Below are 22,811 nucleotides of genomic sequence, written 5' to 3'. Positions count from 1 at the left end.
CACAGACAGTCACCCGGAGGAAACCCACGCAGACACAGGGAGAACACACCACACTCCTCACAGACAGTCACCCGGAGGAAACCCACACAGACACAGGGAGAACACACCACACTCCTCACAGACAGTCACCCGGAGGAAACCCACACAGACACAGGGAGAACACACCTCACTCCTCACAGACAGTCACCCGGAGGAAACCCACACAGACACAGGGAGAACACACCACTCTCCTCACAGACAATCACCTGGAGGAAACCCACGCAGACACAGGGAGAACACACCACACTCCTCACAGACAGTCACCCGGAGGAAACCCACACAGACACAGGCAGAACACACCAAACTCCTCACAGACAGCCACCCGGAGGAAACCCACACAGACACAGGGAGAACACACCACACTCCTCACAGACAGTGACCCGGAGGAAACCCACGCAGACACAGGGAGAACACACCACACTCCTCACAGACAGTCACCCGGAGGAAACCCACACAGACACAGGCAGAACACACCAAACTCCTCACAGACAGTCACCCGGAGGAAACCCACACAGACACAGGGAGAACACACCACTCTCCTCACAGACAATCACCCGGAGGAAACCCACGCAGACACAGGGAGAACACACCACACTCCTCACAGACAGTCACCCGGAGGAAACCCACACAGACACAGGCAGAACACACCAAACTCCTCACAGACAGCCACCCGGAGGAAACCCACACAGACACAGGGAGAACACACCACACTCCTCACAGACAGTCACCCGGAGGAAACCCACGCAGACACAGGGAGAACACACCACACTCCTCACAGACAGTGACCCGGAGGAAACCCACGCAGACACAGGGAGAACACACCACACTCCTCACAGACAGTCACCCGGAGGAAACCCACACAGACACAGGCAGAACACACCAAACTCCTCACAGACAGCCACCCGGAGGAAACCCACACAGACACAGGGAGAACACACCACACTCCTCACAGACAGTCACCCGGAGGAAACCCACGCAGACACGGGGAGAACACACCACTTTCCTCACAGACAGTCACCCGGAGGAAACCCACACAGACACAGCGAGAACACGCCACTCTCCTCACAGACAGTCACCCGGAGGAAACCCACACAGACACGGGGAGAACACACCACTCTCCTCACAGACAGTCACCTGGAGCGGGGCTTGAACCCACAAGTTCCAGGTCCCTGGAGCTGTGTGACTGCGACACCATCGTGTTCATTTTAGTGCTCTACCAATTATTGCATTGTTGTTAGAAGTTCATAAGTATCTTCTACTATGGGATTTTTTATCCAGTCTCCTAATCAATACCTCTTCAGCCATTTTACCACTTTGTAGATGAATATAAGAAACTTATAAGTGCATGAGTGTACGCTGGAATCAAGTGTGAGCCGATTCTAATTCAATTCTGACTGTCTATTCAGTTTTTATATTCATTTGCATTGAGTACCATACACAGATTTTAGTACACAGCTTGTATGTGTATTCCATGTAAGTTTGGGGTGCTTGTTTTGTAAATGGGGGTTGTAATATTATGCTTTATTCTAAGTAAATGTAAATCCCAAAATATACTGAAAAACAAGTCCTTGCCTTGGTGCTGGAAGCACCTGTGCAGTGGTGCCACCAGGTGGTGCTGACGTGTCAATGTCCTCCACAGGCGAAGTGCACACAGGCTTGCTGGAGGCAAACTCCATTGCATACTGCAGGACATCAGCCAGAGGAAACCTCTTGGGTCCGGAGCCATAGCTGAGATACCTTTAACAAGGAGGTAAACATTCAAGTAAATGCTGATCTTACTCAAGGGAAAGAGCAATAGGGCAAGAGAGAGAGAGAGAGTCATCTAGATTTCAAGATCTAAAAACAGCAGCTGAACAAACCATGTTGTTGCCACGTCCGCCACACCGACAGCAAGTCTCCGCTGAGGCATTCATGAAGCCTATTCCTGCCAATACCCCTAACAAATATTTACAGTTTGACAGCTTCTGATTAAGCTACTGAAAGCATGCGTGAGGTCTGAAACAGAGGTGAGCATTCAACCCCTCGTCCCTAAATTTCAGCCTCACCTTTCCAGCCGCTGCTGGAGGACAGTCAGATGTTCCTTCAGTCTCCGGATCTCCTCCCGTTTGAGCCGTGTGATTTCTCGATTCCTGTCCATGTATCTGAGGAGACATTAAGAAAGATTGCTTGTCAGGCTGTGGAGCTGTATTAGCTGTTACCTGTGTGGAGTACAGTCATTTAGATAGTTACATCAATCCTGTGACTACATCAGAGCATATAATAGAAGGGCCATACACGGTTTCCCTTTTTTAAGCTTGTTTACACTGAAAGACAGTCATTGGATCATGAGTAGTACAAATGTGAACTCAGAGCTTGCCTCCAAATACTGTTGGGAGATTTAATTAATGCAGCTGCATGAAAGAGCAGAGCAGAGCAGAACACAGGTCATAACCTTTTATAAAAGTAGACGGCAAGGGAAACACAGTTAAGTCTCAGCATAAAAACAACCGCCGGGCGCGTTGTTATTTTGTTAAACACCTGTGGTGTTCTGTGAAGACTTGGGCAATAAACTGTACATTGAGGCTGCCCAGAACAACTCCGCTCAAATCTAATCCAGCTCCAACAGTGTTTTCACCCGTACTTTTTTCTACTTTGCGACTGCCGTACATGAGAATCAGTCAGAAACGAGACGACACACCTGTCCATGTAGAGCATAGGGGGGAACTCCAGCTTGTTGTGAATCTTCTCGGGCCGGCCTAAGGCTTGGTTGAACTCAAACCTCGACAGCTCAAAGGTCAAAACTGGTGGGAGTTCTGTGAACCAGTGCTGAGGGGAAACAAAACATTTTCTTCATTTAAGGTGGAGATAACAGCCGTTATACGCAGTGTTCTGCTTTTCGAGTTAAGTTCAGGGTTCAAAACAATTTGGAACAGTATGTATATCTGTAAGGAACTTTCTTTTTTAGCAAAACCAAAGACAAGAGGCGCTCAGAATAACCTGGAGAGTAGAAGTTGCCAGTGCATATTGATGTCTATGAGGAGCTGCTCGCAAGACTCAAGTTCTGGCAGCTGCTGTACACAGCCAAAACATTACAAATCACTTTCTTTGCACCTGTGCTTGGAGAACAGCTAAGTTCTCAAGTTTCATTAAAGCCGACTGCGAGGTGGAGTGGGGTTTAACTCATTTCTTGCTAACTACGGCCTCGTCTGAGCTGAGGGATAATTAGCAGAGAGCAGCTGCAGACGAAAAGGAGGCACAGTCAGGGCTAGTGCCATCCATTAAACCAAGCCAGAGGGACAGGGATCAGTGAGGAGGCTATGTGAGGATGACACAGGATTACATTTAGAGAATGACATTAAAAGCATATTGCTCCCGTCACAATAAAACTTTAGTGTCTTCGTGGCATAAAAGAAAATACTTATCTAGGACATACTTTAAGACAGCAATTTTATTCCTATCCGATTTATTTCTAACTGACCTTTAGTCGTGAAATGTTCACAAAAAGTAAAGGGCAGCTGGCATTTTCAAAGGTTACTAAGTAAAATATAATTTTAAAAAAATTTAAATTAAAGAAACACAGGTTAATATTTTTACTTAAAATGATAGCTTTAAAGTTATTGTGATGATTCACTGAGCTATAATAGAGAGAGTAGTGTCTCTGTCGTTTCTGCTTTGGGTTCAGCACTGCGGAAACTGCACTATGTAACTATGAAGGTAGGAATTACACTCTACAATGGTAGGGGGAGCTCAGGAGCAAAAACACCTAATCTCACCTAGTGTTCCTTCAAGAATTTAACAGGTGGTACGCCCAATGAATTTACTACTTAAATAAGGAATTTATTCATAGCTGAACCTTTATGAATTTATTCATGAAGGTTTTATGTGTAAATTACATAATGTTTCACAGTTTTCATAATTATGCCCAATGAAATTCATTTGTCTTGTACAAAAATACAACGTGCTACGCATACCCCATAGTCGATTACGTCTGCTCCACTTTTTTTCAGAGAGGGATTGTGATCCCCCAGTTTATTGAGAAATCCATGTAAAGAAATCCTTGTAAAGAAAGTCCAGTTTCAGTTTCTTACTGAACGTAAGCAAAGGCTAGAGCCAGACGTGAGCAATTTGGACTTTATTATAAAAAGGAAAACGCAAAAACAAGCAGAGACCAAGCCCGAGAAACACTCCGAAGCCCAGAAGGACTAAACCCAGAGGCAAAAATAGAGAAAAACTAAGCGAGAATTCTGTACACGTGAAGACAAAATAGAAGAAAACACTCGGCTACTACTGCAAGCGCAAAGAGCCGTTTTGACTGGCCCCAAGCGCCACTCTGTTTTCACCTCGTTTTTTATTGGTATTATATGTTTTTATATTATATGTTAGTATATGTTAGTATATTATATGTTCACAAATGTATAATTGTGTTTAAAACATTGAGTTTAGGTCTATAGTTATTAGTTATTTGTATCATTTTTAGTAATTATTTTAAATAATTTTGTGTTAAGCAAATTTCAATTAAATAAAAAGCACCAAAACATGTAAGGTTTTGCCTTATGCCCCCGCAGCAGGAAGAACCAGGGGCACATGTTTCTGTGGTAAAAATCATAAGTGGTGCTTGGAGGTTTTGGTTTGATAACGAGTGACACTTGGTCTAAAAAGTTTGAGGACCACTGCTTTAGGGCATTTCACACAGGGGGGAACATGTTGGGTTTTCTTAATCCTGACCTCTTGTCCAGATTTGGCTGAGTTTTCTGCAGAATGCAAAGACTCGATCTCGCCCTCCACCATGGCGGCCTCCAAACACTCGTGCAGGTCTTTGAAGCCGTTCACTTGTAATGGGTACTGCCCAAACATCTCCGTGTTCTCAAACTTCTTTCCTGAGGATTGCAGAAAACAGAACACGCAGTTCTTCAAGTCACCATGTACTCCGTTTATGCTTTCGTTAAGTCTTCAGTGTCCAGTCATCGAGGCCTGACTGCAGAAGTGGGTCATGACTAATGTATCAGAGCATAGCTGTCCACACTAGAACAGTGCTAGAAAGACCATGTGTTTATTAGGCATCAGGCCAGAGACAAAAGTGCTGTCCTGGATTACAACCCAGACTCAGTTCCCCAAGGAGCCAGCACACACAGAAAGACAAAGACAACCAACTACTAGGAAACAGTATGAGTCAGTTCTCCTATGAGTCCTGAAGTAAAAAAGGGAAATACCCACTGATAAGGTCATGCATTCAGACCAACACAAGGCCCCAACTGTCTTTAAACAACCGGCCTTTAATGTCGTCTTACTAAACAGGGCAGGGTGTCTTAAACTGGGGGTCGCAGGCCCCTAGGGGCCTTCAAACTATCATCATTCCTAACTAAGCTCACACTTTTCACACAGTTTTACAGCATTAAGAGACAGAAATCAAAGCAAAACTAAACTTTGCGTGCTCCTACACATAGGGTTTGTGTGTATCACTCTGCATTGGCTGAATTTTAAGAACCTAGGTTGAGTTCAAATCACCAACCCCTACCTCTAGCGCACTTATGCTTTTGTCATGGCACTTAAAACCAGTGCTTAATCAGCACAACGTCAATCAGACGTCAAAGATCAATGAAAGCCATAGTCCTTTAGATCTCATTAACACAGGGTCACCTTTTGGCATCAGAAGCAAGGGCTGTGTCTGCTGCAGCAGCAGAGGTGAAACTGGGCATAATTCATAATTTTCATGCTGTCAATCCTTCTCACCTTCAAGAACACCTACAGCCAGAAAACGCCCGTAGAACAGCTCCACCATCGGGTTCTTTGGCTTCTCTCCTTCTCTGTGAAGTGGAAAGAAAAGCAGCTGCGGTGAGCTGTGCTGGGCCAGCTGCACTTGGACAAATGGGAGCACTTTGACTGTGTGGGTGCACTCCTTAGCCTGGGCCATGTTCAGGGGTTAGTCAATGGAACTAATTGAAGTCGTATAATTAAATGCAGCTCATTTATCATCGTAGGGTTTGGCTAATAGTTAGAGCACAGAATATCTGAAGGTCATACATCATTTTGATGGATAAAGGAGCAATGCACTGAAGAAAAGAGCAGCGGGATTGACTAGATGTGTCATAAAAAGGTGTTAAAATGATGACTGCCTTCTCCCTCTGGTCAAGACAGATGTACGCCGGGACTCACCTGTCTTCTTCTGCCTTCATCTGGAAAGCGTCCTCTAGCCAGTCTAGCAGTTTGTGAGTGAACTCACTTACATCCTGCTGTTAAGAGACAGACACACAGAAGCACAAGCCTATTTTTACAAGGTCGTGAAAGAGAACTGGGGTTCTACACATACATCATGTACTGTTTCTTTCATTACAACATTCATTCATTATCTGTAACTTTTTCCAGTTCAGGGTCGCGGTGGGTCCAGAGCCTACCTGGAATCATTGGGCGCAAGGCAGGAATACACCCTGGAGGGGGCACCAGTCCTTCACAGGGCAACACACACTCACACCTACGGACACTTTTGAGTCGCCAATCCACCTACCAATGTGTGTATTTGGACTGTGGGCGGAAACCAGAGCACCCAGAGGAAACCCACGCAGACACAGGGAGAACACACCACACTCCTCACAGACAGTCACCCGGAGGAAACCCACGCAGACACAGGGAGAACACACCACACTCCTCACAGACAGTCACCCGGAGGAAACCCACAAAGACACAGGGAGAACACACCGCACTCCTCATAGACAGTCACCCGGAGGAAACCCACGCAGACACAGGGAGAACACACCGCACTCCTCATAGACAGTCACCCGGAGGAAACCCACGCAGACACAGGGAGAACACACCGCACTCCTCATAGACAGTCACCCGGAGGAAACCCACGCAGACACAGGGAGAACACACCGCACTCCTCACAGACAGTCACCCGGGGGAAACCCACGCAGACACAGGGAGAACACACCACACTCCTCACAGACAGTCACCCAAAGGAAACCCACGCAGACACAGGGAGAACACACCGCACTCCTCATAGACAGTCACCCGGAGGAAACCCACGCAGACACAGGGAGAACACACCGCACTCCTCATAGACAGTCACCCGGAGGAAACCCACGCAGACACAGGGAGAACACACCGCACTCCTCATAGACAGTCACCCGGGGGAAACCCACGCAGACACAGGGAGAACACACCACACTCCTCACAGACAGTCACCCGGAGGAAACCCACGCAGACACAGGGAGAACACACCGCACTCCTCATAGACAGTCACCCGGGGGAAACCCACGCAGACACAGGGAGAACACACCACACTCCTCATAGACAGTCACCCGGGGGAAACCCACGCAGACACAGGGAGAACACACCACACTCCTCACAGACAGTCACCCAAAGGAAACCCACGCAGACACAGGGAGAACACACCGCACTCCTCATAGACAGTCACCCGGAGGAAACCCACGCAGACACAGGGAGAACACACCACACTCCTCACAGACAGTCACCCGGAGGAAACCCACGCAGACACGGGGAGAACACACCAAACTCCTCACAGACAGTCACTCGGAGCGGGACTCGAACCCACAACCTCCAGGTCCCTGGAGCTGTGTGACTGCGACACTAACCTGCTGCACCACCGTTCCGCCCTCATTACAACATTCTCAATTTAATTTGCAAAGGTATAGAACAATAAATTCAATAGTAAAGAAAATAATGCACTTAAATAAATGTACTTTTAGCAAAATATCGTACTGTAGAAAGTATTGTAATTTGGTAAAAGATGGTTAAACACTAAGAACTGTCAAATGAACACAATACAGGATTTCTGCCACATCTTACTTTTGCTGCATCAAAAACTGTAAAACTGTCCTAAAATAAATTATAATTTTTAAAATAAAGTTAGCTACTAGAAGAATAATCAATGCCAACAATCTGTGCCAATTTCATCGATGCATATTTTGTATGCAACTGTGAAACTGAGGCGAGGTTTAAAGTCTGGGATTAACATTAAACACAAAGGTGATTTGAGGTGTTTGGAGAGATTGCCACTTCCACTGCTCTTTATCCTGACTCAGCTAAGCTGTCAAAAAAAGCAGCCAAGAAGCTTACCTGCTGTGCCTCGCTGGACTTAAATGCGTCCTTGAGGATCTCTACGGCCTTCGACGGGTCCACATACTTTCTCCTGGAGCCCACCATCAAGGAGAAGAGATTCCGCAGCTCCTGCATGAAGGGTAGGTTTCGATGCTCCTGAACCGAAAAGTACAGAGATTTAACAACTATTCTGATGAATCCCACAAACATAGTATGAGGTCAGAACGTAGCCATCAAACCCAACATTCAGAGAGCTCTGCTAATTTGTTCTTCTAATAATGGACAAAAGAAATGAGCATTATATTGATTAACTATATATCTATGATCTAACTCTAACATATAAACTGTCCATATAACGTGGGCACATACATCTTATATGCCCACACTACAGGGACACGCGCAAACCCCACTTAATATTTTCTGTTTTGTCTTACAGTGGATTAAGAGAGAGGCAGAGTAAGTAAATAAAATGGTGGCCTATGTTTGCATTTGAGTATCATGTGAGCTGCTTAGGGTAAAGCTTCTGGGCTAACTACTTCGCACTGAGAGAAACAGTGACCCACACTATGAGCAAGTCTCAGAGACACAGAGAGGCCTTCATCAGCTCTTAGAACCAGGATCCCACCCCCTGTTCTCCCAGCACTGCTTGCAATGATAACAGATTACAGCCTAAACCCTGCTAGAGCTTTTTCCACTGACCATGAAGCAGATGAGAAATGGAATGAGGGACTGAATCAGCTCGGTGGTCCATTTGCAGTGGAAGCAGCTTAGCACAGATTAGAGGCTGTGGGTGCTGACCCTAGGGCAAGCTCTAGGCCCAGGGTGAGAGGGGGATACATAGGGATTGCATCTGGTCTGATTTGCATCTGGTTTGACACTGGGGCTGAATGTATAATGAAGTCTCGCCAACTCTGAGACTCTAAGGCCACGCTGCAGTGATACTGCGAGTGCAGCAATGCCAGAGAACAAAAGCCTTGTGTAAAAAAAAAAAAGCTCTTCTTCTGGTTGACCTCCTCTACATAAAGCCTAATCAGCCAGCTCAAATGCACTGCTCCCCATCATAGCTGAACTAAGGCACTGCCATAGCTCAACAGTATAATAAAGGTGCTTTCATTGAGATATACACTCATACAGAGAGTCCTCCTAGAGTTGGTTGTAAAGAGAACTTGTGTTTAAAGCAAAACGGGTAGGTAGTATTAATAAAAATATATTTAAAAAGGAACAGTTTGGAAGATTCTGCTCCTTTTTTAAAGTCACCACAGTGTACTTTAAAGCACAATGATAAGTCTATGTGTCCTTAATGACGGGTTGAAGTAGGTATTTACAGAGAACATTTGTTTGCCTATTAAATTCTAGGTTGTTAGCAACGTTAGCTTTTAGCTCGAGTACAAATCAAAAGCCTTGTATACACTGTGGAAAAGATTAGCCTTAGAAGATTATTACAGGTCACATACTAGGTAATGATCATGAAGAAGCCCTGTACAGCTTCTATGGCAGATTTGGAAATATTATATACTCTCGGTGTCAGATTACACAGTAAAGATTTCCTAACTGTAGGGCTGCGATGCAAGAATAGTACATCTTACATGATCAAACCAGTGCCTTCCAACAAAAATGAGGTCACACAAACACACACAGGCTTTTGGGTTAATTACAGCAATGCTCTGCCTTGAAAAACACAAATAATAAAAGCGAATAACGGCAGTTTGGAGACATTCATGGACATTCAATTAAATCTGGGGAAAAATAAAGAATTGTGGCCAAGTCAATGCTCTAATAAAATGATTTGAATCATTGATATATTGAATGTTAACAAAACAGCACTTTTTAGATACTGCTCCACAAGGGGGTGCTATTCAGTGCTTCACGTCATAGACACTGTGTTTTTGTTATGGTCCCTTCATTTACACAGAAAGCCACCAAGCTTAAAAGAATTTTAAAACACACTGTGCAATGTGTGTAATCACATCTATAAGTGTGTGGGTGTGTGGGATGTGGGTCCATGACTGGATAAAAGTCCCCATCAATCACCAATAAATCTAGGGAGATCATTTAAAAGTAATGCTCTGTGGTTAAGTTTGCAGAACGCCAATCAAATAATAAAATCCACTTCTTGTCTAAGCAGTTCTTGGCTATGACAAGCTATAAAAGCTGCTAGACTGTCTGGAGTCAGTCAGCAATCTGGCCTGCAAGGCTGTGTATTAGCTGTGACTGATAGGTTGTGTGTGTGTGGAATGAGGTGAAGGGATCAGAGGGGAAGCTCACCTTCTGGTTACGAGGCAAGTCCTGGACCCTGGCAGGTGGGGAATAGTGCAGCACCAGTCTCTGGAACTGTAACAGGTTGAACAAGGACTGAAAATACAAAAAAATTAATAAATTAATTAATTTTTGACTTTTGAAAATGAACACATGTATATCCATGGTGTACTGATAGAGGGCTACACTGTGTACATTTCTCAATCAAACCCTGTACTATTCTCTGTGATATAGAGATGTGTTAAATTCAGGCTGACCAAACGGAGCTCCACTGTCATGTTTGTAGACCAAACAAATGAGCATCAAGACAGAAGCAGAACAGCCCGTCTTGTTCATAGAAGAACACAAAAGCTTATTTGGCCAGCAACATCCAGACTATAAAAATGGAAAGGAAATATAGGGCAGAGCATATCTGAAAGGCTGGGGAAAAATGGTGAGTACATACAGTTGAACAGTGTAAATGCAGCGTCAGACTTGGTATGAATTAAGAGTATGGCTGGCCAATATGATCAAAATATATATCACAAATATTTTCAATCAATTGAAAAACTCTTCCAACAACAAACAAACAACATTACATCATCATCAAACATAAACCTATTTGCTTTGTCAATATTAATACTGTTAAAATAAATTTTAAATTGAGTGCAATGAAGTGACTACAGTGTTCTGTAATGAACAACAGTCAGTGAAATCATATCAATGTTATTGAAACATTTTATATTGAAATATATATTGATATTGAATTATTGTCCAGCCCTAATGAAGGGGTCAGAAAATCAGTGAAGATAGTTGGTTTCTGAGAGTGCTATTAATTTAAAGAGTTCAATATAAACAATATTATAATCATTTCTTAAATGTCTGCCAAAATGTACAAAATGTTTAATAACATCAGTGAAGCATTTAATCTTAAATAAGAAACAAAGAGTTGATATTCATATGACACCGTTATATTTTTTAGGGCAACGATTAAGGCACATTGCTTTGTTTACCCTTATATAAGAGGTCCAACCAAGTTACTAGTAATACACAAGACTGCAAAACTCAGCATGTAAACAACAACCCCTGCAGCCTTCACATGTGCTGGTGCTTCTTCAGGAGTCCAGTTACACACAGCAGGCAAACAGCATGTGACAGTGTATCCAGTGATCCCCACACATCTTTTCATGGTCCAAGTTTTCCCATGAGATGCCAAGGACGATCAGCACACAACACAATGCTATCAGTACAGATTTACTTTGTACAATCATCACAAACAACAGCCTGGCTACAATATGTTCTCTTCGAGAAACTCATCTGAGGCCTGCTGACCACATGGAAGGAGTTAACAGCTACTGACAGAATGTAAACAAGAACTAAGTCCACTTTATACAAATGATTGGGCCTTTATTTACGTTGCCCTAATAGGCCATGATGACAGTTTGGTCCATAATCAGAGGAAGTACATAAGCAGCTTCATATAACGTATATCTACTCTGTGAAAACAAGATTTTTCGGTTAAATTAAAGTTGAAGTGGATTGACAAATGACAGGTTCTGGTGATAGAAACATTCTCAACTTACAATTTTTAAATAGTATTTGTAGATTCAGACAGAATCCTGCAAGTAAAATTAAGACGGCAAATACAATTACATTGTGACATCACTGCAATTCGTTACACTTTGAAGTTATGGATGTAACAATGCATAGTAATTACACTTCAACTGAACAAAGGGAAAAATGGCATCCATTATGGCATCCAGTCCCGCTGAACAGTTCATAAACGTCCAGTAGACTATGCAACAACACAAAGTCATTTCAGAGAAAAGTGAACATTAAGTATTTACTCGAATCATGGTATGAGTGTATTGTTACACCCTACTTTTAATTATCTAAGGATGCACCGATGAATTCAATAAAATGACATTGCTGAAGTCTGGCTTAAATTATACCGGCCAGAAGAACGTACTTTTGGGATTCCATAACCACCCTGATTCATAAAAACATGCACACAAATATCTCTCTGTATTGGTGCTTAGTCAATACACACAAAACTCTTACGTTTAAAAAACGGCTAATTTAAATTTTATTTAGTGCCGTTCTAATGAACTAATTACATACTGTGCAGCTCTAGTAGAAATGTACCTGTATAACTGCACTGAACCAACAGGTGTTGCCCACATTCTTCAGGCCCACCGGGCAGTTATCCTGCCTCTTTCTGTCGTGAGGGTTGGGCGAGTCACTCCACACTTCTGTGTGAGTCCGCTTCAGACTCGCCTTGTTCTCCGCTATGCTGGCCTCCAACACTCTGAAGGAAAACAAAGGCCAGATACTTCAAACCCAAAGATCAAACATCAGGATCCATACATCCCTCTTTAGGGATTATTAAAGTAACAGTGTCTGTAGTTTAAGTCTTTGCAGTGATAACATCTACTCTTAACACACCTGCTGATTGCCTGCTCCTCATCTGTGATTCCCGTCTCCCTGAAGGCCCGGTTAGACTCCTCCAGGCTGAGAGCAATGGCTCTCTGAAGGTCATCTTTATCATCTCCGGTCAGATCAATGACATCTGAAACAGTATACATACTTTAAATATGTGGGACTTACTGCAGTTTTATTAATCAAACAACACTGTCAAATAGTTTAATGAAAAAAAAACTGGTATTAAACCAATGAAACACTCATTCTGTAAAATGATCACAATATTGTCAACAGGCAAACAGTGTTATTCATTCATTCATTTTCTGTAACCCTTATCCAGTTCAGGGTCGCGGTGGGTTCAGAGCCTACCTGGAATCATTGGGCGCAAGGCAGGAATACACCCTGGAGGGGGCGCTAGTCCTTCACAGGGCAACACACACACTCACACATACACTCACACCTACGGACACTTTGAGTCACCAATCCACCTACCAACGTGTGTTTTTGGACTGTGGGAGGAAACCGGAGCACCCGGAGGAAACACACACAGACACAGGGAGAACACACCACACTCCTCACAGACAGTCACCCGGAAGAAACACACACAGTCACAGGGAGAACACACCACACTCCTCACAGACAGTCACCCGGAGGAAACCCACGCAGACACAGGGAGAACACACCACACTCCTCGCAGACAGTTACCCGGACGAAACCCACGCAGACACAGGGAGAACACACCACACTCCTCACAGACAGTCACCCGGAGGAAACCCACGCAGACACAGGGAGAACACACCACACTCCTCACAGACAGTCACTCGGAGGAAACCCACGCGGACACAGGGAGAACACACCACACTCCTCAAAGACAGTCACCCGGAGGAAACCCACGCGGACACGGGGAGAACACACCACACTCCTCACAGACAGTCACTCAGAGGAAACCCACGCGGACACGGGGAGAACACACCACACTCCTCACAGACAGTCACCCGGAGCTCAAACCCACAACCTCCAGGTCCCAATGAATCAAAATTCATTCAGAACTTCTAATAGTCATAATCTTGTCTACATCAATATTATCGATTTTTTTTCTGTTATGTCCCCAATGTGTGTTCATGTACTGTCCCTTTAAAACCACACTGTAGTCAAGTGATTCTGCCACAGGAGAACCTAAACACTGAGGCCGACCGAGCAACCTGAGCAGCTCGTATTAAAGAAAACCACAGTGTCTTTAGTTTGGACATGTTTTGCTTTGACTTTAAGACGACACTGAACAAAAAGAAGCCAAATGTAAATGCTGAGAAAAAAACAAAAAACAAAACAAAAAACAAAACAAAACAAAAAAACACTTTTCAGCGACCAAAGCACAATCACACGGCAAGTATGAACAGTGCTCAAAAAACAAGAAAAGAACGAGCTCCCAGCGACATTAGAAAAAAATCCCATCTTTAATACTGGAGTCATTATGAGGGTCAAACATACAGCACAAAATAATCGTTCATTAATCATAATTGTGATACAATCTACAATTAATTGTGATACTGATTTGTGCTCATATTGCCAAGGACTAACTGCTGGTATCATACTTAAAATTTCACACACTTTACTATTACTATTACTTTACTAACACTTTAGTATTTATAAATAAATATAATCAGATACAAATGAAATTAACCTGAAATGATCACTTCTTTTCTGTAAGAGTGCAATTTCTGCCATAGCCTGTGCTTTGAGTGATTATTTAATTCCACATTTTAAGGGACAGTAGAGACAGTACTCATACTCGCTTATGTCTACAATTACTTAATATTTAAACAGTATATTTATCATAGTTTTTTTTAACCCTGTGTCATTTTGTGTTTACAGCCTGTGGTGGAAATGAACAGTCAGGTGCTCTGCCTTAAGGATCAAGTCTTCTCAAGTGGCCTGAAATGACGCTGCTCAGGCCAAGAGTTCTCAAATATTCACCAGAGAAGACACCATTAAATACTTTCAAGTATTACTTCCCCAGTGCAACATATCACATACTAAACTGCTGTTCACCATCCACCACCATCACCATCATCAAGAGGTCACATGTTTGTATCCTGTTTAGTCACTAATATCAGCTGATATTTATATGCGCCCTATGTCAGTGTTTATATTTATTTATTTTTATATTTTTGCCCTAATGGACACACCCACATTTAAATGACTAGCATGCCCCCTCCAAAGTCATTTCTAAGTTCCAAAGGATCCATTTTTAAGAGTTATTTTGTTAATGGCTGGTTAATGGCAGGCATTAAAAATGTTTCCCTGAAGAGTTTTTATTTACGTGAGCCATAACTGTGTGAAAGATAACTGATCGAAATATTAATACTTAAAACATCTATAAACAACCCCGACTGGGGAAGTGAAACCAGCATCAAACCTGAATATGTATGTACTCACACATCTCTAACTGTTCCAGAGGCGCTCTAGTAACACTAATATTATGAACGTGTTGCTAGTAACAAGAGATTTCTAGCAGGTCATGGTCAGCGCTTTGTTTCGTGCCATGTTAGCTTCATAAGAAGAGCAGAACACGCTCCCTTGGGTTCAGGCCAACCTTTGTTCTGTCGGGCCAGGAGAAGATTCAAATACGTACTCGTGTCAGCCTGGCTGCCCACACTGATGTATCTGTCATTGCCAATCTGAGCCGTCTGATAGTATGTGGCTTCATCCTGCTGAGGGACCTTGGCATTCTTATCTGTAAGAAAGGCCACCGCCTCAGCTATGTCACCATTGCTGACCTGAAAGAAATTAAACCACACAAAAATGAATATGGCAATAAAAATGGACTGACTAAGACCTTGGGAAATAGCTTTGTGTCCACAGCTGTTTCAAATTCTATTATTTAGCTTAAATCGTCCCAAAAATGGCATATATTTATAATAGGGAAATTATGATATGAATTCCAAATCAAAAGAAGGCTGTTAATGAGCAGTTGGAAAAAAGAGATTAGCGTCTTTACCTGCAGGGCCTGCTGTAATAGCTGAACATCTGTGGTTCCAGTTACTTCCCTCAGTTGATTCAGTAATGTTTGTTGGTGCTGCAGAAAGAAGCAAACAGAGTACACAAATGTCTGCGTTTAATCACAGCATGTAAAAAAAACTCGTGGATACTGGTACTGTTTTAAAAGGTCAAAACCGCACCGACCACGGTATGCTGATGTGACCTAAAATGAACTCAAAACTCTGCTCCAAAGTTTTCTCACACCAAGTGCAAGGCTGTCCACAAGCAGGGTGCTTCCAGAAAGAACGAGGCTGACAGCGTTGGGGTTCTTGGAGACCTCTACCAGCGAATGTACTCCATACAAGTGCTTTAAATTACTGGCCCTGTCTCCTTAAACAGCACCAAGGCCTTTCTGCAAGTTCACCCCAGCAGTGTTTGGGAGCAGCGTTCGCCCAGAGACGCAGGGGAGAGAGAAAACAGAGTCCAAACATTTTGAGAGAGATGGAGCAATGAATAATGCAGCCGGCCTTTCCCCGTGTTGTGTTTGTGCATGGCACAGCTCTTTGTACAATAACTGAAGACATACAGGGTGCCAAACACGAAAATCACAAACTGATGAAAAACACTCCTCCCTAGAATGGAATCTAAGTTAGCCATATTGAATGAATCAATAACAAACTTAATCCTTCAGAACTGAGTTGATGACAGTGTGTTAAGACACTGGCAAGTACTGAATAACTTCAACACAGTATTATTTGTTTCTTGACTGGTCCACTGGGCAGCTACTTATTAGTTTTAATCATACTCTGTGAATCAGGGGATGTAAACTCACACACTAAGAATGTAGACAAGGCTGTCTAAACTATTTCGTGTTTATGCAGAGACACGGGGACAACTAGGGCTGGACGATATGGTCAATATCTATATGAACAATATAAAAGACGTAGGAAAAACTGGTCTGAATAAGCAAGAAACATGGTATCAACATCAAACATTAACCTCTTGGCTTTGTCAGTATGAATATATTTAAACTAACTATAAAATTGTGTTCAATGAGCTGACAGAAGTACCCTGTAATCACTGTCAGTCAGCGACAGGTGCTGGAAATAATGTATACTGTATAATGTATAATGTATACACGGTGGCGCAGCAGGTAGGTGTCGCAGTCACACAGCTCCAGAGACCTGGAGGTTGTGGGTTCGAGTCCCGCTCCGGGTGACTGTCTGTGAGGAGTGTGGTGTGTTCTCCCTGTGTCTGCGTGGGTTTCCTCCGGGTGACTGTCTGTGAGGAGTGTGGTGTGTTCTCCCTGTGTCTGCGTGGGTTTCCTCCAGATGACTGTCTGTGAGGAGTGTGGTGTGTTCTCCCTGTGTCAGCGTGGGTTTCCTCTGGGTGACTGTCTGTGAGGAGTGTGGTGTGTTCTCCCTGTGTCTGTGTGGGTTTCCTCCAGGTGACTGTCTGTGAGGAGTGTGGTGTGTTCTCCCTGTGTCTGCGTGGGTTTCTTCCGGGTGCTCCGGTTTCCTCCCACAGTCCAAAAACACACGTTGGTAGGTGGATTGGCGACTCAAACGTGTCTGTAGGTGTGAGTGAATGTGTGAGTGTGTGTGTTGCCCTGTGAAGGACTGGCGCCTTGCGCCTAATGATTCCAGGTCAGCTCTGGACCCACCGCGACCCTGAACTGGATAAGGGTTACAGATAATGAATGAATGAATGAAAATTTGTTTAAAAATCATATCACTTGTACTGAAACATTATATATTGATATTATTGTCCAGTCCTAAACAGAGCTCTAGACTATAGTGATATACAATATAACAGGCATTGTAAAAGTATGTTCTAAAGTTATGGTTTCATACGTCTGCCATATTTTTATCTAGAGATCGGTATGCTAAATTCAGAAGTATGAATCTGTGTGTCAGCAATGCAACAAAGTGGCCTGATGTCATTCGGTTTCAAATTCACCTTATGACTTCCAGCGACAAGAGGCAGCACAAATGTATGACAAGAAGCGGACGGAGTGGACGACGTCCAACTATGCTGCAATTTAGGAGCGAAGCGATATGGTGGCCACAGAGCAGGGTGGGACATGCTTCATCTCCGCTACTCCACCAAGGCACTTAGCGTTAGTGTTAAAAAATAAATAAATAAAAAAAGGTCAAAGGTCAGTCGGAGTTCAGACATGCTCACAGGTAATATGTGACTTGGATGGCTAGAGGTAAAAAGTCGCTGCTGATGTAACTTCAGGGTAAAACAGACACCACCAGACACACCTTAGCCTCTTAAGGAAAGAAGAGAAGGAACCTGGCAAATGCCTGTTAGCAGTTTTAGCAGCTCTGCTCTGCTTCCTGCAGCTGCATGTGCATGTGTGGTCAAAGAGAAGATAGGTCTAAGGAGAGACTGTCAGACTGGTGATAGTTATTCAGGATCTTTCAGGTGGATCTGTGTTTACCTGAGTATCATTGATCCAACAGTGGGTCAGAGTAGGATACACTAAAGCATTCTGACTGAAAAGTGACAGATAGATAAATGTTTGAACACCATCTACACACCAGTGTCAAATGTAGGCTAGGTGGTTTATAAATCCCCCGCCCCACCCTGTACTCGGCTGTGGTGCAGTGGAACTGATTTCCCTGCTGAAATTGCACCATCCAGTATCACTAGGACGAGTTTGTGACCCAGAACTAATCATCCAACATTAGCTCTCAGACCTCACTAATGCTTTGTGGCCGAATTCAATCAAATACTCAAGCATGTAGTGTGGCCTTCCAGGAAGCCTGCAGGTAGAGGTGCAAAGTCTTAATCCAAAAAGAACTGTATGAGGTGTCTACAAACATCTGCATATATATGGTGCAGTTGCTCCACGTATCTGTGTTACTGCTGGGTAAGGTGATCCCCATTTCTTGCATACAAAGTAGTTCAGGGCATTGAGCAACTACACTGCATCTTACCCACAACACCCCAGTCTCTAATATAGCTGTAGCTCAGCAGAAAAATCAAATCCAGCACTGAGCTAACTACTACTTCAACGATCCATGCACCACGTCCTTCTTCTCCCTGTGAGACATGGCACCACAGACACTCTGCCAAACCAAACTCCACCCCAGTGCTACACCAATCCAGTCACGTCTCACCTCACACCGCTCTGGCCGACTTGGGACCAAAACATTTCACAACAGTCATCCAAGGCCTGTCTCACAAAACACTTTCATAAAAGACAAGGTTCCTGGTTAAGTTTCAGCTGAAATCACACAAAACATCAGGATTCGTCTAGTACCTTACGCATTCCAAGAGGGAACAGTGCATCCCTAAGGGTAAACACAGCCAAATAAATATTATCTACCACCAAGAAAGGAGAATATCCAAAGTTATTTCAAACAAAGCTTACAGTAAGCAGAATATGTCCAGAGTAAGCATGAATAAATTCTCATTCCAAAAAGAGGCTGCTAAAGGAGCTATAAAGATAACCATGATCCATGCTCCAGTCCCCTGCCACTTACAGTCACAGTAAAACCTACAATGGTAACTATTAAAGTTGCACTATGTAAGTTTGGGGAATTGGAGTGGTGGCACTCCAAATGCAAGAAAATCACCAAAATAACTTTCAGTGCTGTACTGATGAGCACTTGGCTACAAAGCCACACCCCACCAAACACTGCTTAGCTAACTGCTGCCCTTTTGAAGTGTGTATGTGTCATCCATCCATTTCTGTAACCGCTTATCCAATTCAGGGTCACGGTGGGTCCAGAGCCTACCTGGAATCACTGGGCGCAAGGAGGGAATACACCCTGGAGGGGGCGCCAATCCTTAACAGGGCAACTCTCACACACATTCACTCACACCTACTGACACTTTTTTTTTTTTTTTTGAGTCGCTAATACACCTACCAACGTGTGTTTTTGGACTGTGGGAGGAAACCGGAGCACCCAGAGGAAACCCACGCAGACACAGGGAGAACACACCACACTCCTCACAGACAGTCACCAAGAGCGGGAATCAAACCCACAACCTTCAGGTCCCTGGAGCTGTGTGACTGCGACACTACCTGCTGCACCACCGTGCCACCCGTGTATGTGTCATTAACACGTAAAAATATTTGAGATATAAAAACTCTTGGCAAATCTGACCCAACATCTCTGACTGCTGTATGTATATTTTAGGCTTTACAGGGTGATTTGCAGCAGCTGAATGACACTTTATTTTAGCAGATAAACAAACCTCATGTATTGCAGCTTTAAAACCTGACAGACACTTTGTATTATTTCCGTAAGCAGATCACTGAATGGCAGTAACCCAAGAGTCAACTATGTTAGGTGTCAAACACAGACATTACAACACACAGGGTCACAGCTGCTTAATGGCACACACCCAAAGACTGGACATGCTTTAGTGGTTTTAAAGCCTCACTGATTGATGTGTGTGTTAACGTAAGATTGCGGCTAATTCTTTTTGCTACAATGAACCAGAAGGCTTGAGTTTGGTGTCTGACTTTATGGAAATTAATGTGTGTTAGTGTTTGACTGGGGGCTGTGTTTTACTGCACCAACCACAGAAGCCTGGTTGTGTTTGGAAAGTTATTTACTTGTCTTTTCTGATATCTTATGATCTTTCTTTGTGAAGAGGCCATTTTAAGCCTATTAACTACAGTTATCAAATACTGCCAGCTCATAGTTTAAACTAAGCCAAGTTCAGTCAGTTAGCTTAAAGCTGTAGATAGCTGCTGCTTTAACTGCTGCTGGCTTTTATTAAACCTTGAATAACGGCTTTATATGAGCGTAGGGACAGAATAATATGGATATACAAAACAGAGAGGAGGCTGGTTGTTAGCACAGCTCGAAACTCGTTTCTAGGCGTGTCACGCAGTTATGTCAACATTAGCATGCAAGCTACACTGCTAGCGAAGTTTTTAAAGCTGCACAGAGAAATTCGTACACCGTGAACCACTCCGAACGGGTAAATCGGTGCGTCTCTGTCCCTAAATTAGTGTTAGATAACGAGGGAGGACGGAGTTTGTCCTCTGCTTTGGAAAATAAGACTAAGCTTGGGTTAGCTTAGCTAACTTTCCCAAAACTGTAACGAGGAACGAATTGTTTTTTTTGTAACAGATTCGGTTCAGTGAATCATTAGAACAGATTCCCAAGTGCAACTGCATCGAACTGTAAAAGCTACTGCAAGTTTCTTCTTTGTTATAAAACCAAGACTACAAACAAAAATTACTAACATATTTTCTCAATTTTACTTCACATATTCACAAAACAGGACACGCTTTATCTAATATTTGGTCCTGTTGGGGTCTTTACCCTTAAAGAAGAGTACGTACGACACTTCTGGGCTAAAAAGGAGTGCCAAACGTTTCAGAGCTATTGTAAGACATGTACTGCCTTTTCTGTTGGGGACCTCCTTGACGCAGTATATTTGTTAAACATTGTTTTCTTGCTATTCACAGAACCACAGATGTTGCCTATAAACACGGTCCCAAACTTGAGAGCATGACTGGTTTGGCTCACCACAAAGTTAATGTAACCCCACTCCTTTGCTTAGTGAAAGAAAACATGTTTTTAAGCAACATCATGCAGGAGGGAGTGTTCTACTAAATACTGGCACATTTGATCAGGCTGAGTATTGAAGATTATCACAGCAGTGCTGATATTCATTAAAAGAACAACCTAGGAGCAATATTGCTTTTATACCACAGTTAATATTACATGATATTTTTGTTGCTTTATTAATTTATTTGGCTAAACTCTCACTAATATTTCTACAGCATTATTGCGATTGGCTGATGCCAAGTGATACATACAGATTTCCAGAAGACTAGCTTTCTGTGTTATGACTTTGTTAGCGAGGGTAACCTTTTTGTGTCATATATTTTTATAAAAGAACACCGAGTAATTGTACTTTAAGATTACAGCTTCAAAATCTTTGTGACGCTTCACTGAACTGTAACAGGGAGAAATGAGCCTCTGACATTGCTACACCAGGCTCAGCACTGCAGAAACTGCACTTTGTATCTTTTGGAGGAGGGTAGGAAACAATGCCTCCCTCCCTACCCTTCCCCAAATTACCAAATCTTACCTAGTGTTCCTTTAAACCAGTGCAAATTTGTCGTCGAGGCTGATGCTGATGTAGAGACCCCCTTCATATGACAATGCTTAATTAATTGTTAGTCGAACCCATATAAAGCAGAATAATATCTATTCTATTACAAGTCACAGGGCTGTTACACTAGTGCACGGATGGGAGATTTTGTTATGTATGACCCCTGGTGGTTAATTAGATGAATTACAACAACACGCACAGACACACCAGTAAAACTACCTAATGCACCTTTAATGTAGTTTATACATTTTAAAAATGGGGAGTCTGTTCCTATTGCTCATTTGAACTAATATTTTAAAGATACATCTTGAACACATAATTGTATAACTATATATATATAATGACTATGATTTATATCATAAATACACACCCTGATTTAACTGAATCATTGTGACCCACCCTCGGCATAACGGCACAGAATCCGATGTTCATTCGGTTCACTGAAACACGTAGTTTGAAAGAGTCGGTTCGCTGAACCGAATCGTTACTACAAACTGGCGCAGAGAGAAAACGATAGCCTTAGATTAGCCTAGCTGATCTTTACCTTCTGGGAGTGCTGCTGGAGGACATTCTGCTCCACGGTCATGGCTCGGCGCAGAGGGGAGGCTGTGGGCGCGGAGAGCTGAGGAATAAACCGCTGTTGTCCGCGGATAAAGGCGATAAAGCTGAGAGAGTTTGTCGGGCGGGGGTTCACGGGGAGCCGCCGCTGCTCAGCGCCGACTCGGGCTCCATCTCACTCTGTGCTCCGTTAGCGCTGTCTGCACAAGCACAACCAACAACACAGACATCAGTAATAGAACATCGAAACGTAACACTGATGGGGTTCCGTAGGGGTTGGAAATAATATCGCACTAATATCACGATGATTTTTTTACTCAATTCGTCTCGATATCACGATAATTCTGCTTAATTTTATTAATATTGATTTTATTAATATTAATAATAATTTGATTCATTGTTGATTGTCCTTTTTACTGTCTCCACTGAACATTCAGTTGCACTTAGTATTT

The 22,811-nt window shown here is 43.2% G+C and overlaps 1 protein-coding gene across 2 annotated transcripts in view; it reads right to left on the bottom strand.

Annotated features, from left to right (window-relative positions):
* The window catches only part of usp25 (ubiquitin specific peptidase 25), a 39,537-nt gene extending 16,972 nt beyond the window's left edge, over positions 1-22,565 (bottom strand). The window contains exons 1-13 of one of the 2 annotated variants that reach the window (XM_066650375.1): positions 22,346-22,565; positions 15,728-15,805; positions 15,362-15,506; positions 12,754-12,877; positions 12,454-12,616; positions 10,339-10,425; positions 8,092-8,229; positions 6,172-6,248; positions 5,749-5,822; positions 4,744-4,895; positions 2,717-2,844; positions 2,085-2,180; positions 1,612-1,776 (exon numbers count right to left, since the gene is read on the bottom strand). In XM_066650375.1, the coding sequence (XP_066506472.1) occupies positions 1,612-1,776; positions 2,085-2,180; positions 2,717-2,844; positions 4,744-4,895; positions 5,749-5,822; positions 6,172-6,248; positions 8,092-8,229; positions 10,339-10,425; positions 12,454-12,616; positions 12,754-12,877; positions 15,362-15,506; positions 15,728-15,805; positions 22,346-22,387 (1,469 nt within the window). In that variant the 5' untranslated portion in view covers positions 22,388-22,565. The remainder of the gene's footprint in view (positions 1-1,611; positions 1,777-2,084; positions 2,181-2,716; positions 2,845-4,743; positions 4,896-5,748; positions 5,823-6,171; positions 6,249-8,091; positions 8,230-10,338; positions 10,426-12,453; positions 12,617-12,753; positions 12,878-15,361; positions 15,507-15,727; positions 15,806-22,345) is intronic. The other variant, XM_066650376.1, reaches the window with a different exon arrangement.
* Positions 22,566-22,811: the final 246 nt, after the last annotated feature.

Source organism: Hoplias malabaricus, chromosome 18 (genome assembly GCF_029633855.1).
Source record: "Hoplias malabaricus isolate fHopMal1 chromosome 18, fHopMal1.hap1, whole genome shotgun sequence".
Lineage (NCBI taxonomy): Eukaryota > Metazoa > Chordata > Actinopteri > Characiformes > Erythrinidae > Hoplias > Hoplias malabaricus.
The sequence above is the reverse complement of the archived record's forward strand: the minus strand, read 5'-3'. Positions and strand labels throughout refer to the sequence as shown.